The following is a 21,408-nucleotide window of genomic DNA, read 5'->3' as shown; positions in this document are numbered from 1 at the left end:
AACATGGTGGGCAAAAAGGATGGAGCAGGGACATGCACAAAGACATCGGAGGGCAGGGAGAAGGAGAATAGGGGCAGCAAGCTAAGCACAGAGGCTAAGCAGGAGGTCAGTGATGGGCCATAGAATTGGGCAATGGAGGGCAGGATGAGTGGACTGGTACATCATGCTAAATGGAGGGCAGTGGCAGCACATCAGATCATGCATGGCAGGAGGGAGGAGGCTAGTCCATGGATTCAGACAACAGAGGATAGGGAGGAGGTGGATGGGGCAGCAAGCTAACCTGTTCAGAGAAGGTGGGTATTAGGAACTTTATTGTTTTTAAAATGTGTGTCTGTGCGAACTACTTAAAATATGAACAAGTATGCAGCATATTCTCACTTTTATTCAGGAAGAAGAGGACGTTTGTGACTGTGTCTCTGGGCTCACTTGGCAGAAACACCCCCTGACCCTCCACCCCCCATCGCAAAATGTAATGCCCGTGAAAAGGGTAGGTGGATGCAGTGTTATATAGAACATAGTCCTGAGAGCACGATTGAAAATGAAAACTAGATATAGTATATGGTATAAACTATGCACCAAAAAGTGTGATATAAGATGAACCGGGGCGTGAAATATGATATGCAATACATTGTGCGCAATGACAGATTCATTGCGCGAGATAGCACAGGCACTAGCGTGTGCTATGCGCCTTTGGAGTGTAATATGCACAGGGCAGTGTTGTGTAACTTAACTAGTCTCTAAAGTTGTAATATAAAATATGTGCTGGGGAGTGTAATGTTGCATATGCACTGTGACAAAGATATGGATCCCAGATTGTAATATGTATGGCATAGCGCTGTGCGTTATAACATAGGCATCGAGGAAGGCACGTTCGATTGGGCAATATAACCCGTGCGAAGGCAAGTGTGGCATGACATATTCACAGGATGGTGTTACAGTGCACATGGGCTAGAGAGTGTCATAGCTTACGCACCAGCTGGTGGAATACAACACAGAGGTGTGTGGCACTCGGCGGGCACTGGTGGGTGTAACAAAGCAAGCTGTGACTCTCAAATGAGGTTCGTCTCCTTTCCAGAGAGTACAATAAAAAGTATTACACATCCGTCGGTGGATGTGTGTTTTATTAACCGTGAGGGGGGTTTCTTGCATAGTTTTGTCGAATCCCCTTTGAATGGCTTTGTGTGCGTGTGTATTAAATGTGCCTGTCAATAGCTACCCACGTTTGTATAAATAAACGATAAGGATGTCTACTTGGAGAGTACCCACCGGCGGGGGCGCCGGGATTAGGCACGGTAGGGCGTCAGACACGTCAGAGCTTCACTAGCGGTGTAAATACATTCCACGTGGATTCATTGTATGCATAGTCGCCTTTTAATGAATATCACGCAAATCGTCATGGTGATAGGTACATACGGTTTGTCCAGCATGTCCTAGGTGTTTATATAAATATATATTTTTTTTAAATAATAAAAAACAAAGGCCGGCCCCGGGGGATGGGGTCCCCGGGGCCATAAGTGGCCTGAGCAGTGGGGCAACGCAGCCCCCCTCCTAAAGAATTAAAAAAAGAAAAAAAAAAGGCCGGCCCCGGTGGTTGAGGTCCCTGGGACCGATTAAGGCCTTTCGAGGGCCAAGTTTTTTTTCAACTAAATTAATTAGGGTGCAGGCCCTGGGGGATGGGGTCCCCAGGGCCAATAAATTAGAAAAAGAAGGGGGGGGCTACACAGCCCTCCTTCTTAAAAAATTAAAATAAATAAAAGACCGGCATCGCGCCAGAGGCCACGCCCCCTCCTTACAGCACTCTGCAAACGCGCCCCCCTGGCCAGTTGTAAGTTGGGGAATTTTCTTCAATACTGAGGGTCCCTGAGGGCCAACTAGCCCAACAGGTATCTCCAGTATGAGCCAGGGAGCTGCGTTGCAGACAGGTGTTCTGAGGCCACGCACCTTTATACACCTCTATGCAACGCAGCTCTGTGGCGCTTACTGGAGGTACCTAGTGGGCTTTTTTGCCCCTAGGGACCCTCAGGATTCAAGGGGACTTAATCTCCCAACTTAAAACGGCCACAGGGCGTGTTTACACAGTGGGGAAGGGAGGGGACGGGGCCTGAGGTGACGTGTGCGAACACGCCCTATGGCGCGTTTTAAGTTGGGGAAATAATTCCCCTTCAATCCTGAGGGTCCCTGGGGGATAACTAGCCCAACAGGGGCTTCCAGTAAGCGCCACTGAGCTGCGTTGCAGAGAGGTGGTCCAGGCCGTGCCACTTTTTACACCTCTCTGCAACGCAGCTCTGTGGCGCTTACTGGAGGTACCCAGTGGGCTAGTTGGACCCTAGGGACCCTCAGTATTCAAGGGGACTTAATCTCCCAACTTAAAACGGCCACAGGGTGTGTTTACACAGTGGGGAAGGGAGGGGACGGGGCCTGAGGTGACGTGTGCAAACACGCCCTGTGGCGCGTTTAAGAGGTAGTTTTAATCCCCTGCTCTATTATATACTAGGGGCTTATAGAGGAGGTCATGCTAATCACAGGGGGACCCCAACGGATAGTGTTCCCTAGTGTATGTAGGTGTTTTCACTGTATTCTGAGTGTCTTTTAACATAGCACTGGCTCTAGGACTGGTTAGTCAGACTCAGTTACCACCAGTATCCGTCTGAAAAAGTTGAGGGTACAGGATGATTTTGCAACAAGGCTTCTTTCTGCTCTTCTGTTTGTTCTTTCTGCACGTTATCCTTCTTCCTGCACTTTTCTTCGTCTTTGACGACTTCTGTTGCTTCTTTCTGCATTTTTTTTTTTCTTTCTGTGCGTTTTTTCTTCTTTCTTCACATGTCCTATCTCTGTAGGCATAGTTCGAAATTAGCATTTAAAAATCCTTTGAAATTCACTGAAAAAACAATAGGTTTCAGGCACGTTATAGTTAGGAATTAGCATTTAAAAAACCTTAGAAATTCACTGGAAAAACCATAGGTTTCAGGGGCGTTATAGTTAGCTGGACTTTTCACTCGTACAAAACCATTGAAATTCCCCCGTTATAGTTAGTTCAGCTAACTATAAAGTGCGCGCCCGCAATGCACTGCTGATGACGTCACATATTACATCACTTTTTTTTTTTTTTTTTTTGTGTTACTGCTTTTGTTCTACTTACCCTTGTTTTTAGATTTGGCTGTCTCCAGCCTGCGCCCCCTCCCCTCACTGCATTTAAAAAGGGCACCTCTGTGCCTAAAAGCACCACCACTTTGGTGGGTCCGGGTCCTGGGCATCCACTGCGGGCGCCATCTTGGTTTGGGGATCGGGATTCGGCGGCGGCCGCCATCTTTAAGCGGACTCGCGCGCCAAGGGCTCACTGGAGAGTCTACTTAAGGCGGTCTTTGTTTTGGAGGTGGTCCTATACATCTGCCACATTGCTGCGAGCGCGCTGGACTAGCGCTGTGCGTTTTTAACTCCCCAGCGTTTATTTGTGTTACTGCTTTTGTTCTACTTACCCTTGTTTTTAGATTTGGCTGTCTCCAGCCTGCGCCCCCTCCCCTCACTGCATTTAAAAAGGGCACCTCTGTGCCTAAAAGCACCACCACTTTGGTGGGTCCGGGTCCTGGGCATCCACTGCGGGCGCCATCTTGGTTTGGGGATCCGGATTCGGCGGCGGCCGCCATCTTTAAGCGGACTCGCGCGCCAAGGGCTCACTGGAGAGTCTACTTAAAGTCGCTCCTTCACGCGCAGCGTGACGCGCAGGTAGACGCCTTCGCTTAGCCTGAGTCGTGCCGGAGTCCTGCCCGTCTGCGCCCGTCAGCGTCCCGGAGGCGCCGGGGCGACGGTGGACTGCGGCTCGGCCCGTCGAGGGGGAAGATGATCACCTATACTTCATCGGTGCTGCGCGCCATGCAGACCCATTCTTGCTCCTGTCGCTCGGTCTTTCCGGGGCGCTTTAAGGGTAAGCGCCGCTGTCCAGCCTGTGGCTGGACGCCCACGTGGACATTGGTCAATGTCTGCAGGCCCGTAGAGGCTCGTGTTAGGCACCTATGTCTGCTCCTGAATACGAGGTCACTGGGATGTCATGCCTTGCACCTATATGATCTCCTCGTGAGGGAAAACCCCCTGTGTCTTCTCCTAACCGAAACTTGGCTGGGAGAAGCGTCGAATCCGGATATCTTTTCCGCTATCCCCCCAGCCTATAACATCTTTCGGCAGGATAGAGAGAAAGGCAGGGGCGGTGGTGTAGCTGTGGTGGTGAGGAAGAACGTTTCCTGCTCTGTTCTCCCTCTCAATCCTATTGGGGGGTCGGAGTCCATTGCTTTTACACTCAGACTGTCCTCGGTCCAAGCATTTAAGGGGCTGTTGGTCTATAGGTCACCAGGCCCGATGGGCTCCTTCTTGGGGGATTTGCAGTTAGCGATTTCCGAACTGGCGCTTACTACACAGCACTGTGTAGTGGCGGGCGATTTCAACTTCCATCTAGATGTCATAGGCGACCCGGACACTATCAAACTGTTGGACATCACATCTCCTCTGGGCCTATTACCATGCGTGTCAGGTCCTACGCATGCGAGAGGGCATACCCTCGATCAAGTGTTTTCATCAGTTCCGCTCGCCGATGTAGAGACTCTGCCTGTGCTCTGGACGGATCATAGGCTGATCAGGTTCTCTGTGTGTGAGAATGGGCGGCCGGATAACATCGCCCCCATGCTACCTAGATCGGCCTCGAGAGCGCTCCATAGAGTGACACCTGATATGTTAGAGCAGGCGCTTGCGGAACATCCCTGTTATCTCTCGGGTGATCTGGAAAGAGACACGGAGGCTCTGCAGTCGTGGCTGACTGAAAGGCTGGACGATCTTGCCCCACTGGCAGCCCCTCGGTCCACGGCTGTACGGCAATCTGCGCCGTGGTTTACTGAGGCGCTGCGGGTGGCCCGCAGCCAATGCAAGGTTGCTGAGCGGGCCTGGCGCCTTCAGTACAACGAGGTGGACAAACTCGCCTACAGGGCGGCTATTAAGGCCTATCATCGGGACATCTTAGATGCAAAAAAAGAATACCTTGCTAAGAGGATTGAGGTGGCGGCGAACTCCTGCAAGGAGATCTTCACGGTGGTGAAGGAGTTCACGACCCCCAGTTCCTACCCAGCCCCACCAGTGCCATCGGAGGCGTGGGCGTGTAATCTCGCCAGCTTTTTCACTAATAAGATCAAGGCAATTCAGGCCTCCTTCTCGGAGAGCGCTGAGGATGGTGGATGTGGCCCCGGAGCGGAACGTGAGCTACCGCCCATGCCTACCGCAGTGTTGACAGATTTTCCAGCAGTCACTTGCGAGACGTCGCGGGCGCTGCTTACCAGCCTTAAATCTGGCTCGCCACTTGACCCATGCCCTGCCAAATTTTTGGCCGGGATGGCGGCGGTGGTGAATCCCCTGGTTAACCCCATCCTCAATGCCTCCTTGAGGGAGGGAAGGGTGCCTACCACCTGGAAGAGGGCGATGGTGATCCCCCTTTTGAAAAAGCCGGGCCTTGATGCCGAGGTTTTGGCCAATTATAGGCCAATTTCACTTCTCCCGGCTCTGGCCAAGATTACCGAGAAACATGTTCATGGCGTCTTGTCAAGCTTTCTTGAGACCAACCATCTGCTCCATCCTTCCCAATCCGGCTTCCGTCCCAACTTCAGCACGGAAACGGCATTGTTGGAGGTCTCCGAGATCATCAGGGAGACCTTGGATGTTGGTGGCAAGGCCATGTTAGTCATGTTGGACCTGTCGGCGGCCTTTGATACCGTCCCCCATGCGGCGCTCCTCGCCAGGCTCCACGACATCGGCATTAGGGGGACGGTGCTCAAATGGTTTACGTCTTTCCTGGAAGGCCGCCGCCAGACGATCTGGGTCTCCCAGAGCTCCGCCGAGATGCCGCCTCTGGGGGTTGGGGTTCCACAGGGCTCTGTGTTGAGCCCATCACTGTTTAACATCTTTATGTCCCCCCTGGCGGCGGCGGTGGAGGCTTACGGGGCCCAGATCGTGTCCTACGCCGACGACACGCAACTCCTCTTCACTTGTGGTAAAGATCAACCATTTGATGGAGAGAGTATCCGGGGTTGTTTGGGCAGGGTATTCGACTGGTTCCAGCATAACAACCTGAAGGCCAACTCCAGTAAGTCGGAGGTCCTATTCTTCGGCTGTGTCACCGACCCTGAGTGGCGGCAATGGTGGCCATCTGAAATGAGCCCTCCTGTACAATCATCTGCGGTTGCTAAAAATCTTGGCGTCAAACTTGATAATAAGTTATCACTGAGAGCGCACATCCTGGGTCTGGCCGGAACCTGCTTTGGTATTCTGAAGATGCTCCGCAAGTTTCTTCCACTGCTTTCTGCGGAGCATAGGCGGATTACAGTGCAGGCGCTTATCGGGTCCCGGCTCGACTATGCCAATGCCCTCTTTCTTGGCCTCCCGGACTACCTGGTCCAACGCCTTCAGGTGGCACAAAACTCTGCTGCCCGTGCCATCTTTGGCCTGCATAGGCGGTCACGAGCCTCTGGGTTGCTGCAGAAGCTTCATTGGCTGCCTATCCGTAAGCGGATTATGTTCAAATCCCTTACGTTGATGCATAAAGCCTTGTTTGGCTCAGGGGCTGGGTATCTATGGCGTAGATTGGCCTTCTATCGTCCTGCCCGCTCACTGCGGTCCGAATCTCTTTTTACTGCCGTGGTGCCACGTGTGCGGAAGGCGCGGACTGGGGGCCGTTCCTTCAGTTTTAAGGCACCCCAGTTGTGGAACTCTCTGCCATTGGCGCTACGCAGTACCTCTAATCTGCTTCAATTCAGGAAGAGCCTGAAGACTTGGCTTTTTAATGTTTAACTGTTTTCTTTGCGGGGTTCTTTCTTTCTTTTCTGTATTAGTTTTTTCTTGTTATGTTATTACACACGGAGCAGCCTGTGGAAAGCGCCGGGACACTCTTTTAGAGTAGCTGTGCGCTATATAAGTTTATTTTAACATAACATAACATAACTCATGACATGGTCAGTGACATCACTGATGACATCTCAGATGACATCACTGATGACATCATCCTTGTGATAGTGGCAGACCGCCTCTCCCCCTAATATAACCTTTGATACACACATTCAAAAATAGCAACTAAAGTTTTCAAAACAATGGACATACCAATACCAGTTACAACAACCTATTCAGTAATTCTAAGAACCACATATGCATCCACTCATTCACCAACAGTCCTATACAGTCACTCATACATGTACTCACTCATCATATGTAGATACACCTATACATCCTGTTACACAACGCCACTCATCCATAGAGTTACTCACACACATAGTCACTCATGCTAATAAAGAATCAAACATCCATTTACTTGCATATACAGTTATGCACACACCACCACACCTACTTCTACAGAAACGTACACATACTTAGTCTTTTAAACAATCACTTATAGAAAAACATACTTATTCATACAGGAACTCTTTCAATCTCTCACTCTCACATATCCTCACTTATATACACCAATAGTCAAATATACTAGTTTAAAACATATGTAGTTACTCATAAAGACACTATTGAGACAGTCATTCACTCACTAACACACCCTTACACACACTCATCCACCCATACAGTCCTGCACACATGCTGTCTTCAACACATACAAACAGTGAGTCACTCATTCATGCACCTACGCACTACGTAATACCCCCCACCGAACCATACAGACACCACTCATACTGATACTCAAAATACCAACTAATAACCTATATAGTCACTCATGTAGCTACTCACCAACCCATGCAGCCTCTTATACACAAAGTGAGAGACTGATATAGATATTTACATATTTAAACATTACTCACTAAACCATGTATTCACTAAGATACACTTAATCAGTCAGTTATACAATACATTTTTCAAAAACAAATCATCCATTTAGACACTTATATACCCATTTATTCTTCCATCGACCTTGAGATATACATATATAAAACATATGTAATTTTCAGAAAAACACACATTCACTGGATGATGTCGTCATCAGTGATGTCATGAGTGATGTCATTTGAGATGTCATCAGTGATGTCACTGACCATGTCATGAGTGATGTAATATGTGACGTTATCAGCAGTGCATTGCGGGCACGCGAGTTATAGTTAGCTGAACTAACTATAACGGGGGAATTTCAATGGTTTTGTACGAGTGAAAAGTCCAGCTAACTATAACGCCCCTGACACCTATGGTTTTTTCAGTGAATATATATATATATATATATATATATATATATATATATATATTCTGAACACACTCTACTAACCTCTTTATTGAAAGTTAACCAAGTGGTAGTTTTGGAGAGCAGCCTTCAGGCTAAGTCTTGAAGGAGTGTAAAGCAGCGTGGTTTACCAGATTATAACCTCTTGAATAACTAAATGAAAGGAGAACCACACAAGGTGTGTGTGTACGTGTGTGTGTGTGTGTATATATATATATATATATATATATATATATATATATATATATATATCGGAAAGTTCAAATTCCTGCTACTTCCACTCAACGGCGGCGAAGAAGGAAACTCGGACCCCGCTGGACTTCAGGTAAGATGTTTTTATTGCAGATCACAACCCACACACGACGCGTTTCGGGCTTCAAGAGCCCTTGATCACATGATATATATATATTTATTTATTTCTGAACACACTCTACTAACCTCTTTATGAGATTAGAGAGCAAGGCACACAATAATACGGTTCTAAAACGACAGTAAATAGCACTATATACAATGGGCCCCAGGGGGAGACCAAACCATATATTAAGAAAGTGGTATAAGAACCACGACTTGACTAGACACGGTGCCTAGAGCCTGTAGAATTGCTGGGACCCCAAGGAACCACCCAAGGTAGTGACACAGGGGACCCACGGGGGATGCGTGCAGTGTAAGAACACAGCCGCGATTTCTATACAATTCTATGGGAAAGTCGCGGTTGGAATTTTAGAGTTTAAGGATGCTTAGGAGAGGACTTGAAGCAAACCCTTTCAGACTTAGAAGGTTCTAAGGCCAGCCCCCACTTGAGCACCGGAGTACTCGTGTTACCTAACCCAGGGAAGCCGGGTGCATAGGTGTCAAATGGTGTCGGGAATCTTCGATGTCGGGAATCTTCGATGTCGTCAATGGAGCGTTGCTGCAAAGTGCTGCTGCCGTGGAAAGAAGAAGTGTCCGGTGTGATCCAAGCCTGGATCGAAGATGTGAAGAACCTGAAAGCACTGGGGACAGAGTCTGGGTCACTTACCAGTGACCAGGGGCATGATAGACGAATGCCCACCGATGTCTGGTGTTTCAGATGCGATGAGATGAAGCTTGACTCCACTGCCACGGATACCAGGAGGCAACGACAATGACCACAGTCTGCAGGCGAGCTGTCCCACGAAGGATGTCGAGTGCTGGGGGGTCGGTGTCTGGATTGGAGACCAACAAGCCTTGGTAATGGCAACCCAAGTGGTGAGAGTTAAACGGCTTCAGTGTGGTCCAGCAAGGTCCTGTGGACTCCCCAAGTGATGGAGTGTCAGGGCACGTCTGGAGCAACCATGTAAGCCCGTTGAAAGTTAAAGTACCCTTCTCAGGGACCCACAAGTCGACGGACAAGGGATCGCGAAGGGACCTCAAGAGGAATCACTAAATACCAGCCCACGGGTCACTCGAGGAGTGTAGGCCAGTAATCTTCGGTGGAATCACTGCTCGGGGTCTGGACTACAAGTAGCCCAAAGCACAGCCTCCAGGATCGCCAAGAAGCATATGCTGCTGTAAATGTGCACGGTGTCCAAGAGTTCAGGTTGCACGATCCCCACGAGGGCTTTGGGTTTCAGGGTTGCTGAAAGCACGGATCGGCCTCGGGGAAGCATGGAAACCGACCTCTTGTGTTGCAAAGTCTTCGGAGTCATTCAGGAGCTGCATATTTGCAAACTGGACATGTGCGTCTTTGGTGCCTGCCTTGCAGGGGAGTAACTCCTTTACTACAAGGGAGATTCATCGGTCATCCAACGTCGTGTAGATAGAAGTTCTGGGATTCTGTAGCAGAGTTTCGTCCAGGTAAATCTAAAGATCTGTAGTCAGGGGTTCCTACTTTATACCCAAGGAAGGGGTGGGACAAACTCTGGTGACCCACCTATGGGAGGGTCAGGACAGAGGGGTGGCTACACCCATATTCTTTGTCCAGTTTCGCGCCAGAGCAGGGGCTGGTAGCCCCTGCAACCGGTTTCAGCTGGACTATGCACAGGGACACCAAATGTGCCCCCAGTGCAGACATCAAAGCACTCTTGGAGTGCACCCACCCAGCCCCAATACACTAAAGCCTGTCTGGGAGGTGGTCACACCTCCCTGTGACAGGAAACCTATTGTCCAGGCCTCCCCTGCCGGAGTTTCGTCCAGCAGCAAGAGGGCAGACTCGTGTCTGTGGCTGACAGCATCTATTTTGTGATGGCAGGGTCTGTGAAGCTGGTACCGGGTGTACCGGTGAAGTCCTGGTTCTCAATCTAGTAGGGTGAAATCATACCTCCCACACCAGTTACTGTTGTGGAGGTATGATTCCCAGGTGTTTGACACCAGACACACCATTTTTTCATGCAGCCATTCCAAAGTTAGCATTTACCGCGAGGTTATAATGCACTTAAGAGTATATGGTTTGGCTGCATGACAAACCACCCCGGAATAAAGGTTCTGAAGACTGCAGAGGGGCTCAGCTCTTGCATGGGCACCCTCTCACATAAAACCCAGCACCCTGCCTTCAGGATTGATAAGGCCTGCCATAGGGGTGACTGATAGGTTTATATGTGCAGTAATATGGATAGATATAGGGAACCTATATCTGGGTAAGGGGTGCATACACCACCTTACTAAGGCTGCTGTAGCAGACCTGTTGTGTCATTTTAAATAGTCTCCCAAGGGTGGCATAATACATGCTGCAGCCCCTGAGAGGCCTCTGGGATACCTATGCCCTGGGTATATAGGATACCATATACTAGGGACTTATAAGGGTACCCCACAATCCAATCTGTGGTGTACCTAAAGTACATGCAATCCATTTTAGGGAGAAAGCAGATAGACTGGGGTCCTGATTAGCAGGATCCCAGTCAAACTAAGTCGAAAACCAGCAAAACACCAGGCAAAAAGTGGGGGTAAGCATGCAGTCAGATTCCAACTTACTACAGTATTGATCAGGTCTACGTGAGTGCCTTCTTTATTGTTTAAGTTGCTTTTAATTGTGTTCTGATGGTAAAATGGAAGTACTGTACTCATTTTGTTGGTCTTTACCGCCTGAGGTGGATGTGTAGGACAGAAAGGGTCAGTATGTAACAGCAACACATTGAATGATATTTTCTACACCTCAGACAACACAAACACTGTCATGGTTAGGCCACTAGATGTTCCTATTGGAATATAGTTACCCAATGCAACCCGTGTTTGAATCCCCTGGTTCCAAAGACCACTTAAATTTAACATAAAACTTAATGTTGCACTTCACAATCTTAAGAGCATGACAAGCATCTTTCTTTATATATGATGACTATATACGTATTTGTGTTCGTAGGCAGCCTTTACATCATAAATATTTTGGCTGAATCCAAATGCAATTCATTGGGTTGCCCTCCTGCCAAAGAGATCGACATAAAACTTAATTTCAGAAGATATAGTTTCAGTTTATCACAGCTATCTTATAGTTTATTATACCTATGGCTCCATGAGTTGAATCCTGACCGAAACAAGTGGTGTCACCGTTTCATATGCCATAGGAACACTCAAGCGTTCTATCCTTGCACAGATTTGTGAAATGTGTACTATTAAATTGGGTAAGAGTAACTAATGTTTTCATTTACATAGCTTAGAAACTGTAAAATTGCTTTGTAATGTACTTTCTAAAAAAACATTTGTTTTGCTTTATAATGCTTTTTCATTTGTTCATATGCCATTAGTAAATTTTCATTTCATACAGTAAATAATGTTTTTAATGGAAGCATAAAGATGCCGTATGCTTTACTTCTTGTAACTCCGCTTTAGGACGATTGGTCTGGTACCAAACGTGACCTGGCACAAACACACACGCTAGTTGTTCTCCGGTTTTGTCCTTGCTTGGCCCTAAAAAAGTTGTAAGTATTCAAACCTTTAGGCTTGCGTTCTTGTCTTCTGAGATGACATTTGGTTTACATTACCAGCTCGCAGACACATTTTTCCACTGGTACAGCAAGTTTCACTCGAGGTTGTTACATACAGTACTGAAGGACGTTTTAATTTCTCCTTGTATCTGTTGGACTGTACTGTCTCTCTTCCTCCTGCTTTGGTCCACTGAGTTTGAAGTTGAGACAGAACTCTTATTGATCAGTGCACAACTACACAGTGTGACTCTATGCAAAAAAAAAAACAACTAAAGTTTTAAATGTAATTTGAGATGTACTCCTTCCGCAGTATGTCTTGTCTTTCTACTTTGGTGCCATGCCTTACTGCTGAATTCGCATTAACACCGAATTCATTGTTTTGTTACTGTTGTATTTGCTGCAGATGAGAATGCAGAGTTACGGGGCCTTGCAGCTAATGAACTTGCTTCTTGCCAGGAAGAAATAACCAAACTGAAACATGAGGTACTTTATCAAAATCTGTACTCATTGTGTGACGTATGTGTATTGCCTCATTCGTTACCTATATTTTTGTTTAATAAACGCATCAAGTATGGTATATCACATCAGTCGTTTTATTGCTAAGTACACGCTTCTCCATTTTTTGTGTCCTTCCTGCAGTTTGAGGAAGACACGGCAAGTTATTATTTGTAGTGTTCTTTCGTGCTGTATTCTGTCATCCAATAGCTTTGCACTTGCATCAAGTCATTCCTCGGAGATAATGCATGTGTTAAATGTGCCCCTGTTAGTCAGTACAACAATAAAAATAAGAAATAAGTAATGTAAAAATGCAAACAAAGTTATGTAGGACAGAACGTAGATAAGAAAAACGCAAAAGAAAAATCTGATAAAGGGATCAAAGGTTGCAATCATCTTTCCCACCCATATAAAAAGTATTGCAAATGGCGTTCATTGCTATACTTTGAAATGTGCATTGAAAATATAGGGTTCAAATTCACAAAGTAAATTCCATGGTGTTGTTTTTCACAAGGCCAACGTTTTTCTACAAGTTCCGGTAGCAGTAATAGTTTGACGAACATTGCTCAAGTGTTCAGTACTTATTCCTCTGTCAATGGGCTACGGTTTCCATTTGCAAAAGACTAAGTCACATGTCCTTTAAGGTCTGCAAAAAAGAGTCCTGTTCAAACTTTGTAAAAAGGAATTCTCCTTAGCAGACAACCGCTTATTCTCCCTAAGGCCCGCTGCTCCCTCTGGCCACAGGGAAGGAGGGAAAGGAGGAGGTCCCACAGGAGCACTCAGGAAAAATGCCCTTTTGTAACTGGCACACACGAGTTTTTCAAGGCATCAGCATCTCCTCTCTCAGGACATTCTGCACCTACCACCAGCTACAGGGGTGAACTTTTAGTGAAAGCAAGCAGGAAAGGGTCAAGATGAAGATAAGACTTTCAGAAGCACTGTTTTCATGTCCTTCATTGTAAATGCAGTAGAGTTAGTTAGTTTTCTTTGTCCTTGCCCTCTGGCTGTGTTACATAGGACGCCCATCAGAAAGACCATTGTAAAGATGAAAATGCTGGTTAGCAGGGCATTCAGGAGGAAGAGACCACGGCTTCATCATTGTACCATACAAGTTATAACATCACAAATATGCTAAGATCCGAATAATCAAGACACAATATAAAATACATGATGTGCAATACAAATGTTAGTTGCAGGTTTTCCTGAGTCTAGCTGCATCCCGTAAAAAACTAAGAGTGTACAAAACAGTTTCTCAGGATAGAAGTTGTAAAAAAATAAAAGCCGGTCTCACCCTCCTGAAGCCCAATTTTTTTTAAATGGGGATAATAAATAATTTTCTAGGTACGGCATAAAAAGTACAAAACATTAAAAAGTGCATCATGTCCTGAGGGGACTCACCGTCGCAACCACAGGGCATGAGGCACTGATCTCTGTGGGAGCCTTGGGGGTGTGCCAATAAGTAGTGGAAGAGGTCGAGCCGGAACCTAGTCAATAGGTACCGGTCATAGGTACTCTTGAGCCCTAAAAGCTAGGGCTCAGTGGTAGACACAGTTTTCAATATGACGAATTTTCGCACACTCGGTTTACACAGCTCTTTATCCTCTCTGACACAGTGACAGTTTCTGAAAAACCCTCCTTGGCCCAAGTAAGGTCCCTTTTACAAGTACCCTCTGGGTTTGTGTAAAGATCAGCTCTTCCTAGCCTGGCGAGGCCAACTCTTATATATTGGAGCTATCGGATACGTGAGGCGTGGTCAAGTGTGAGACAATCCCGTATGATGTCTTTACTAAGAGTTTTCTCCTGCTTCAACCACATTTTGAGCCACAAAGACAAAAGACGAAAAGCTAAATCGTCAACGAGGAAAGGCATCCCCAATTCCTTGTGAACAACATAAGATGGAATACATTGCGGACAGAGAGAACTCTTCCAAAAATTGGTTCTCGGTTCTCTGCACAGCCCCAAGTTCAATATGGCCCTATATGTCACTCCCATACCTAACCTTAGAAATACATTTTGCTTGGTAAATCTTCAGCAGGGCCCCTATTGGCTTCCCTCCCACTCTGCTGGCAAAATTAAAGACGGCTGCTGATGCTTTCACTAGGTCCCCTTTCTTGCCGTTAATCAGGGAGCACCAGCTTAGGGAGTCGTCAAAGACTACTCCCAAGTAGGAGAACACGTTAGTTCTAGGTATTGATGAGCCTCCTAATTTAAAAATGGGCTGCTTTGCCTTCACCTTGCCGGGCCCACTTGCATGATGTATGACTTAGTGTTTCACTGATAAGTCCAGCTCCTCCATAATAGAGGCAAAGGAATTGAGAAGAAGTTGTAAGCCCCTTGCAGTCATGGCCAGGAGGACTGCATCGTCTGCATATAAGAGAACCGGCAGGCTGCGTTTCCCTACCTGAGGGGTGTCTGCTTTGGTATCTAAAAGAACCTTCTCTAGGGAATTAATATATAAATTAAAAAGGAAGGGTGTGAGGATACACCCCTGGCGCACCCCCCTCTTAATATTGAATTGGCGGAACTCTTTCAGGTCCTTTGAGTAGCGTACTACTGCTTAGTGCCTTGATGGAGATCCCTCAAAAACCATATGATATTATCAATGCCAACGGATGCCATCAGCTGCCATAGCTTGGACCTGTTCACACAGTCAAAAGCTGATGACAGGTCCATAAAAGCTAGGTAAATGGGGCAGGCGCGAGCCACCGTGTACTTGCTCAAGACAAGATACAGGTTAAGACACTGCTCCACAGTGGAATGACCGGGGCGAAACCCGTCTTGTCTCAGAGAGAAAAAAATTCTTTCATCCGCCCAAGATGCCAATCTATCGAGAACCATGCAGGCCACCACCTTCACCACGGAATCCAGGAGGAAGAGGGCCTGTAACATAAGGTGCTTTCCCGATCGCCCTTTTTATATATTGTGACTATGGTTGATAAGGCTCAAGAATCAGGGTGGGCAACCCAGACCGAGGCATTAATGACCGCGGTGAGAACGGGCGCCCTGGTGTCTATATGGGCGATAAAAAGATCAGGCGGGATCCCATCTGACCCCGGGACTTTTCTCTTTGTCAGGCCTAGTATGCCTGCTCTAACCTCTAATTCGGAGAATACGAGGTCCGTCTTGCCTACCACCATATTCTGCCTCTCGATAGGCATGGAATCTGGCTGGAAGATACCCTCGAAATGATTAACCCAATCATACTCCGTAATATGAGCGTCCAGTAGATGAGCTCTCTCTACTGAGAGAAAAGGGCTGTTAATAATAGCAGAGAACTTAGAACTATTTTGCAAAGTACTTGCATCTACTAGATCCGACCAGGCCTCGTCCTTCAAGGTATACTTGCGGGTTGCTAACGCAGCCTTGTATGCTCTACGAAGACCTTTAACCGCCACCATATCACAGGGCTTGTCACTCAGAGCCTGTCTCAATTTCCTAGAAGCCCGAGAGCATGCAGAATCAAACCATCACTTCCTCTGTCTGGGGCACACAGTAGCCTCCGGATGACGGTGGACATAGTGTTAAAAGCACCCAAAATGTCCAAGGCACCTGCCTCGCTATCGAGACAGGTAGCAAGCTCCCTGCAGCACTGGTTTGTAAGGGACTCATTAAATGAGTCTGGTGCTATGCTTCCCCATTTTCAACTCCTCCCCACCTCGGCTACTATGAGATGGGCTCCTCCCCAGCCCCCTTCAAAACGTCCAGGTACTCGGGACCAGCCTGTGGTAATGCAAATAGTGTTATGGTCACTGAATTCACTTGTCTGAATAAGAAAGTCTGTGACTATAGTAAAGAAAGGGGTGGATACAAAAGTAAAATCTATAAAGGTTTCGCACCCTCTACCCTTGTCAATTTGAATTCTTCTTTATGCTTTTTAGGCTTTACTTTCTGCACTTCATCGAAAGCTGGTTCATGCTGTGTAGGTTGTCATCACAGTGTGGGTCTTCAAGACAAGATGTTTATGGTGAATCCGAGTAGGTATCTGTCTGTAGAAAGCAGAAGTATGAATTTGTCAAACTCTATTTCAGATATCTCTTGTTGGCTCTTAGAGTATCCGTTGCTATTTGAAAAGAGGATCAATTGGTTCGGATTGGGTTTGGTTCTGTCTAGTGACTTGGCATCCAGTTCTGTATCTATACCAGGCAAGTATTTAATCATTCAATTCTAAATAACAATTTCAAATTCATTTTGATATGGTTATCTGCCAGAAAGAGTCCAGCTCATGGAAAGCTGAAAAACAACAGAGGACATTTAACCTCAGCGGCACTTCTCAGGTGACTGCTGATCTCTGACCTCCTGGTCCGGGAACTGCTTTCCCCTCGCACAGCTTTGTTGTTGCGCTGCCGCCCACAGCACCTCTCTGGCTTCAGGTAGGTGTTTGAGGCCCTCCTCCACCCGAAATCCTTGTTCTCTGACCCACCCCATCTGCATGGGACAACACCTGGTGTCCCACCGCCCTCGGCAACCCCTCCACACACAAGGACCACGCCCACAACCTCGGCATCATACTCCACTCCTCCCTCACTATGACACGACAGATTAACTCCGTCTCCTCCACGTCCTTCAACACCCTCCAAGACCTTCAAATGGATCCCCTCGAAGCCAGAAAGACCGCCACCCACGCACTCATAACCAGCAGACTGGACTACGGAAATGTCCTCTAAACTGGAATCAGCAAATCCCTGCTCTGAAAACTCCAGACCATCCAGAACAATGCCGCCAGACTTGTCCTCGGCATCCCACGACATGACCACATCACCTAGCACCTATGAGAATTCCACTGGCTCCCTATCGAGAAGAGAGTAACCTTCAAGCTACTCACTCACGCCTACAAATCCCTCCACAACACCGGACTCCAATAATCAATGAAAGAGTCTCCTTCCACGTACCCAGGGAAACCTCCGCTCTGCCGACCTTGCCCTCGTTGAAACCCCACATATTCACTGAGCCAGAGCAGGTAGAAGAGCCTAAGTCTACATTGCTGGAAGGAACTGGAACAAGCTCCCCCTCAACATCCGACGTTCCCCCATCCTGCACACCTTCAGGAAGAGCCTCAACCTGGCTCTTTGGCTGAATTGGAGCTACATGCCCCCCGTGCCTTGAGAACCTCACGGGTGAGTAGCGCGCTTCACAAATCCCTGATTGATTGATTGACTGCTTACATCCACAATAGCAACTGCCCATTTAAATGAGTTAATATCAGTTGGAGAGCTAGGCTCACACAATGAGGTACAGTGCCCAAAATCGTCATCCATGATGCCAAGATGTTTACCAGGGCTTGATGGTCAACTGTGTTTAAGGCTGCAGAAAGGTTAAAAGAATCAATAGACTGGGATTGCTATATCTGTGATAAAATGGGCAACACCTGCGATGGACACTTGGTGTTTTGGTGCAGCATTATGATCTTAAGCAAGACTAGCATTCGAGCGGGAACCAACTCGTGGATTTGATCATGCAGCTGGATGGAGAAATCTTCCACAATTACCTTTTCCAGAAATAGATTGATTAATGAGTCATTAATTTGTGCTGTTGAAGGATTCTACATTTGATTTCTTCAGAAGCGGTGTAATCTTTCTAGTTTTACTCTGATCTTGTCCAATACATGAGACTGTAGTGGGAACTCCCCACATTCTTTTGAGTTCGATCTAGTCACATGGCAACCATTTATCCCCCAATGTGCACAGTCCCACTGAATCCATATAAAGTCCAATACATAATTGTATGTGCTACAATTCATGTTGACTTCAAACAGGCTTGAACTGTTGATGGTGCAGCTGCTCTTCTTCTTGAGCTGGATAGATTATATAAGGGATGAACAAAGGGCGCATAACTTTGTTATAGGTCGGAGCCGTGGCCATGCCATTCACATCCTGACAGCCACAGACCGTCTTACCGAAACCTACTCAAACCATTGGAGTGAACACAAAGATCTCCTCAGTACCTCACTGAAGTGTTTGTCAATTTAAATCAGGCACTTGACTGCTTTGATCTGTGCAGAAAAGGAACTCAAGGAGCAGCTGAGGGAAAGACTGCAAGGCTTATAGTGATCAGTGTGACAGCTCCCACCTTATGGTAACACAGACTTGGGCACCCTCTGATTGAGGGTCCTCAATTTCCTAAGTGCAGCACTTTCAAGCTGTACATGGGTCTCTGGCACTTAGAGTGAAGTTAAATCTCCCATTCATGGCATCCTCTCCAAAATATTGCGTTGGTAGATAGGATTCTACCTCATTGCTAAAAAGAAGCTGCCACTAACCATTAGTTCTGTCATAGCTTGGACTTGGAGACCGTAGTTATCCATGTTAGAAAGTGGGTTGCTTTTTGGGATCCCTGTCTCCCCGGTCTTCCTAGTGTAAAGAATTAACCAAGGGTCTCATCATTGCAAAGCACTTTTGCCACTCATATTCTACGTGAGGAATCATCCTGGATTGGCAGAAATAGTGAAATCAGGCGCAGGTTCGCACTGCGCATCTATTCCTGGCAGTTCGATCATAGACAATGTCCAGTGGGTGGCTTTTTTGGTGGCAAAGAAGTGTCTGCACAGTCTCTCAAGTTGTGTTGCTCATCTTGTGACTTTGCCTTATCCCTTTTCTTTTCTAGGTGAGTGTGTGTCAGTTAGCATATACACAGGTGCACTAGGATATAGATGTCCTTTGTTTGATGGCTAATGCTTTTTATAAGGGCAGTTGAAATCCACCCTGAAAAATATATATTTTTTTAAAGGAATTTAGAGTTGTTTTATGTTAGTTGTGGGGTGGGTCTTGGTTGCTCTTGTGATGTGGTGTCATTAGGATGAATCTGAGAAAATATTTAGAAGATTAGAGGTTTTGTTAACTGCAAAGAATAGATGGAGTCTGTAGGAGGGAGCTTGAGGTGGCCTTCTGAATTTGTGGTACAAATAGTGGCAGTTGATCATTAACATGCCTTTGAATGTTAGAGCAAAGAATTTGAAGTTGTTGTGGATAAGTTTGAGATATTCAGGGTTTTCGCGAGGTTGGGATAGTTATTAACATTTTCTTTGCAGCAGGATCAGACATCAGGTTGAATGAGCATATTGTTGATTGACGAATGGACAAAGTTATTTTGAGGTTGGACTTTGATGAGTCAGTCTATATTTGTAATTGGAAGTTCACAGATGAAACTGAAGGCTGCTGATTGGATAGAGGAAGCAGGTGATGGGAGTGGCAGTATAGGACTGTAACAATCCAAAGATAAAAGGAGAAATCCAAAAGAAGTAGAAAGATGTTTATTGAATACATCAACATACCTTTAGGAAGGAAGACCTCTAAACAACTGTGGCAGAGTTCTCTAACAGAATAGAACCCCACCAAGAGCTGGCATGTGCCAGAATCAAATATATACAATAGATTTAAAAGAGAAAGGATATGAATATACAGAATATAACACATCTCCTCTGTAAACAAAAATAAAAGAAAAAAACCCCAAAACAATATTATCAAAGGAAAACACTGTTAAGAAGAAACTGAAAATGCCATTATTCATAATCAATGAATTACGAGGAATCCTTCTTTTATGAGCTTCGTTTTTCACCCAGGAAGCCACAGATTTATTTTCATCTTCATGCTGAACAAAGTGTTGTGTCATGGTGAAACTCCCATTCTTTACTACCCTCCTAACATTTCATACTTTACCATCCTGCATGACTGCACTGTTGCGATTAACCTTGTCAACCTTAATAGGTTTGCCGTACCTCGAAACTCCCTTGGCCACCAAACTCAGGTTGCGTAGCCTAACCCAATCCCCTACCACAAATTGAGACTGTTTTACATTCATTCTAGCATCATAAGCACATTTACATTTCTCTTGCTTTTCCTCTACTCTCACAGCCACATTGTCTTTGATTCTTCCAATATCTTCCTCCCTTTTCTTTCTAAACCACCATGGACATAATCAAGATGCCGGGTCTCTTCCATTCAATAATTTAAAAGGACTCACTTCAGTGGTAGTGTGTGGCGTAATGCGGTAGAACCACAACTTTTCTCTTAATTTATCTTTCCACTCTGCACTGAAACCACGTGCCCATAAAAAGTCCTGTTTCAAAACTCTGTTGTACCTCTCCGCCTGTCCATTACCTTCTGGTTCATACAAGGCCATGGTAGCATGACGAATGCTGGAGTAACCAAGAACGTTTTTTATCTCCTGAGATTTTAACTGCACACCATTATCTGTAATTAGAACTTCAGGATACCCTTCTCTGGAAACAGTTTCTTAAAGAAATCTATCATTGGTGACTTGTGGCACAAACCTAACTTCGGGCCACTTTGAGTGATAATCGATAAGTACCATGACAAACTGGCAATCCCGTGGCAAAAAGTTAAAAGGACCCGGAATGTCAAAACCAACCTTTTGCCATGGGAATTCAGGCAACTTCACAGGAACCAAAGAAGGGGAGTTGATTTCAACATCTTCCCACTATTAACGCACTCCAAACACTCCCTGACTACTCTGTCCACAAACCTGTCCAAACATGGCCACCAAAAAACAGTCCTTACAAGTCTCTTCACAGGCGACATCTCTAGATGTCCTTCATGGGCAAGAGAGAATTTGTGATCCCTAAGAAACTCTGAAGGTATACACTAACCTTGCCTAAATATCAAATCGCCTTCAATTTCCATGTCTCCTGAAATCTTCCAATACTCTGCAGGTACATCACAATTGGATGGCCATCCTTTTTCTATATACTCCACTACTGTTCCCAACACAGAATCGTCCTTGATGGCACCTTTCCAGACTTTCTTAGTAATGCTCCCAAATTTTCCTGACATAACCTCCTCTATG

General features: G+C 46.2%; 1 protein-coding gene across 1 annotated transcript in view; it reads left to right on the top strand.

The window, feature by feature from the left end:
- MTRF1L (mitochondrial translation release factor 1 like) overlaps positions 1-21,408 on the top strand; it is a 281,412-nt gene that overhangs the window by 42,649 nt on the left and 217,355 nt on the right. Inside the window, exon 2 of the mRNA XM_085612095.1 lies at positions 12,518-12,597. Coding sequence (XP_085468221.1) covers positions 12,518-12,597 — 80 coding nt within the window. The remainder of the gene's footprint in view (positions 1-12,517; positions 12,598-21,408) is intronic.

This window comes from Triturus cristatus, chromosome 6, assembly GCF_964204655.1.
Source record: "Triturus cristatus chromosome 6, aTriCri1.1, whole genome shotgun sequence".
Lineage (NCBI taxonomy): Eukaryota > Metazoa > Chordata > Amphibia > Caudata > Salamandridae > Triturus > Triturus cristatus.
Note: the sequence above shows the minus strand (reverse complement) of the source record. Positions and strands in the feature narration are given on the sequence as shown.